The 2,680-nt window shown below is 47.5% G+C and overlaps 1 protein-coding gene across 1 annotated transcript in view; it reads left to right on the forward strand.

Moving 5' to 3' along the window:
* The window catches only part of OXSR1 (oxidative stress responsive 1), a gene marked incomplete at its 5' end in the record, with an annotated part of 77,009 nt that overhangs the window by 15,510 nt on the left and 58,819 nt on the right, over nucleotides 1-2,680 (forward strand). The window contains one exon of the mRNA XM_008937318.1: nucleotides 951-1,059. Coding sequence (XP_008935566.1) covers nucleotides 951-1,059 — 109 coding nt within the window. The remainder of the gene's footprint in view (nucleotides 1-950; nucleotides 1,060-2,680) is intronic.

The raw sequence follows: 2,680 nt of genomic DNA on the forward strand, positions 1-2,680 counted from the left end.
AGGTATTGTGGGATGCATGTCTAGGGTGGTTGATGCTGGAGAGTACAACTTGACAGGCTGGGGGCTTGGCTGAAGTTACCAGACCAGCTTAGCTGAAGCACAAAGGCCCAGCTGGGTGTAGTGCAGGCTGCCAGGCTTGGCTTAATGGATGGCTTTTGTCTACAGACAGTCAAGAAGCTGTGAGGCTTTCTGTCCAAACGTGATTTGTGCTTGCATAATGAAAAATCTGTCCGTGCTTTCTGTGATCTTGTTCCCCCCATAGCCTGGAAAACCTCAACCCGTAACCCATAACCAGGTCTAAGAATACACACAGTCAAAACAATTTAATATCTGAGCATATTTCATAGTGCACTCTGCCTGTAGTGGCTAATGACTTTGTAGTCCTGAGCTGATTCCCCTCTTCTTGCAGGATGACAAAAGATAGAGCTGTCCTTTGTGCCTCCAACCTGACTGAGCTAAGCCATCTGCTTTCCTGCTGGGTAGAAGCATTAGGAATAAGAGGCCTTTTTTGTTCCCAGAGGCAAATATTTCCCTTTCACATCCAAATGATAGTCTTCCACAGATCAAGCATCTGTTGTGTAGTGTCTCACTGAAAGGAGGACTCGGCGTGAACATCTTGGGTAACAAACTGGTGTGAATTTTTGGGAATATTCTGTTGTAGCTGCATGAAGGTGTTTTGGTTATGACCACTTTGTTGCCCTGGCCAAGGTTTTTTTGGGCAACTTTTTCTTTCTTCTAGACAGATGAGGACCCCAAAATAACTTTGGGCCATGGTATGATACAGGCTGAGTGTTAAGAGTATTTCTGGATTTTTTTTTCTGTTTTTTAGCTTATGGGTATCCTTTTTCTTTGCATCCTCTTTGAACATTGTGTCTTGAGGAAGGCAACATCTGTGCCAAGGGAATAATAATCACTGGATCCAAGTGCTAATGCTTTATTTTTCTCTACAGAAAGAAATTCAAGCCATGAGTCAGTGCCATCACCCCAACATTGTATCTTACTACACATCATTCGTGGTGAAAGATGAGCTTTGGCTGGTGATGAAGTTACTTAGTGGAGGTGAGTGGTCCAATTTCTTTACCCTAAAAGGGAATGTAAAAAGCTATCTTCCTTTAATACCCTGTCACTTGTTTACTTCCCAAGCTTCACACTTGTGAATTAAGACCTTTCATAGAATCATAGTCGTTTAGGTTGGGAAAGACCTTTAAGTTCATCAAGTCCAACCATTAAGCTAGTGCTGCCAAGTCCATGTCTTTTAAATACCTTCAGGGACAGTGACTCAACCACTGTCCTGGGCAGCTTGTTGCAGTGCTTGATAACCCTTCTGGGGAAGAAAATTTTCCTGATATCCAAACTAAACCTCTCCTGGTTCAACTTGAGGCTGTTTCCTCTTGTTCAATCAGTTCTTCCTTAGGAGGAGAGACTGGCCCTCATCTGTCTCCAGCCTTCTTTCAGGGAGTTGTTGAGAGTGAGAAGGTCTCCCCTGAGCCTCCTTTTCTCAAGGTGAAACAACCCCAGTTTCCTCAGCTGCCCCTCACAAGACTTCTGCTCTAGACCCTTCCTCAGCTTCATTGCCGTTCTCTGGACATGCTCCAGCCCCTCAGTGTCCTCCTTGTAGTGAGGGGTCCAAAACTGAACCCAGTATTTAAGGGACAGTCTCACCAGTGCTGAGTCCACAGGCATGGTCCCTGCCCTAGACCTGCTAGGCACAGTAGTGCTGATCCAAGCCAGGATGCTGTTGGCCTTCTTGGCCACCTGGGCACACACTGGCTCATATTCATCTGGCTGTTGACCAGCCCCCACAGGTTATTTTTCCCTGGGCAGCTTTCCAGCCACTCTTCCTGAAGCCTGGAGTGCTGCAGGGGGTTGTTATGACCCCAGTACAGGACCCAGCACTTGGCCTTGTTGAACCCCAACCCATCGATCCAGCCTGGCCAGATCCCCCTAGAGCTTCTCTACCTTTGTGCAGATCAACACTTCTGCCCAGCTTGGTGTTGTCTGCAAACTTAGTGGGGGTGCACTCAATCCCCTCATCCAGATCATTCATAAAGATATTGAACAGAACAGGACCCTGGTACTGAGCCCTGGGGAACACCACTTGTGACTGGCCACCAGCTGGATTTATCCCCATTCACCACCACATTCTGGGCCTGGCCACACAGCCTTTTTATTTTTTACCCAGTGGAGAGTGTGTCTGTCCAAGGCATGAGCAGCCAGTTTCTCCAGGAGGATGCTGTGGGAAACAATGTCAAAGGCTTTACTCAAGTCCAGGTAGACATCTACAGCCTTTTCTTCATCCACAAAGCATGCCACCTTGTTGTGAAAGGAGGTGCAGGTCCTGCTTAACTAACCTCCTGTCATAAACCCCTGCTGACTGGGCTGGATGGTCACCTTGTTGTGAAAGGAGATGAGGTTAGTTAAGCAGGACCTGCCTTTCATAAACCCCTGCTGACTGGGCTGGATCACCTGCTTGTCCTGCATGTGCCACAGGATGGCACTTGGGATGATCAGCTCCATAACCTTCCCTGGCAGTCAAGGTCAGACTGACAGGCCTATAGTTCCCTGGATTCTCCTTCCAACCCTTCTTGTAGGTGGACTTCCATTTGTGAACCTTCAGTCCATTGGGACCTCCCTGGTTAGTCAGGACTGCTGATAAAGGATGGAGTGGCTTTTTTGGGTT

Source organism: Merops nubicus, unplaced genomic scaffold (assembly GCF_000691845.1).
Source record: "Merops nubicus isolate BGI_N331 unplaced genomic scaffold, ASM69184v1 scaffold783, whole genome shotgun sequence".
NCBI lineage: Eukaryota > Metazoa > Chordata > Aves > Coraciiformes > Meropidae > Merops > Merops nubicus.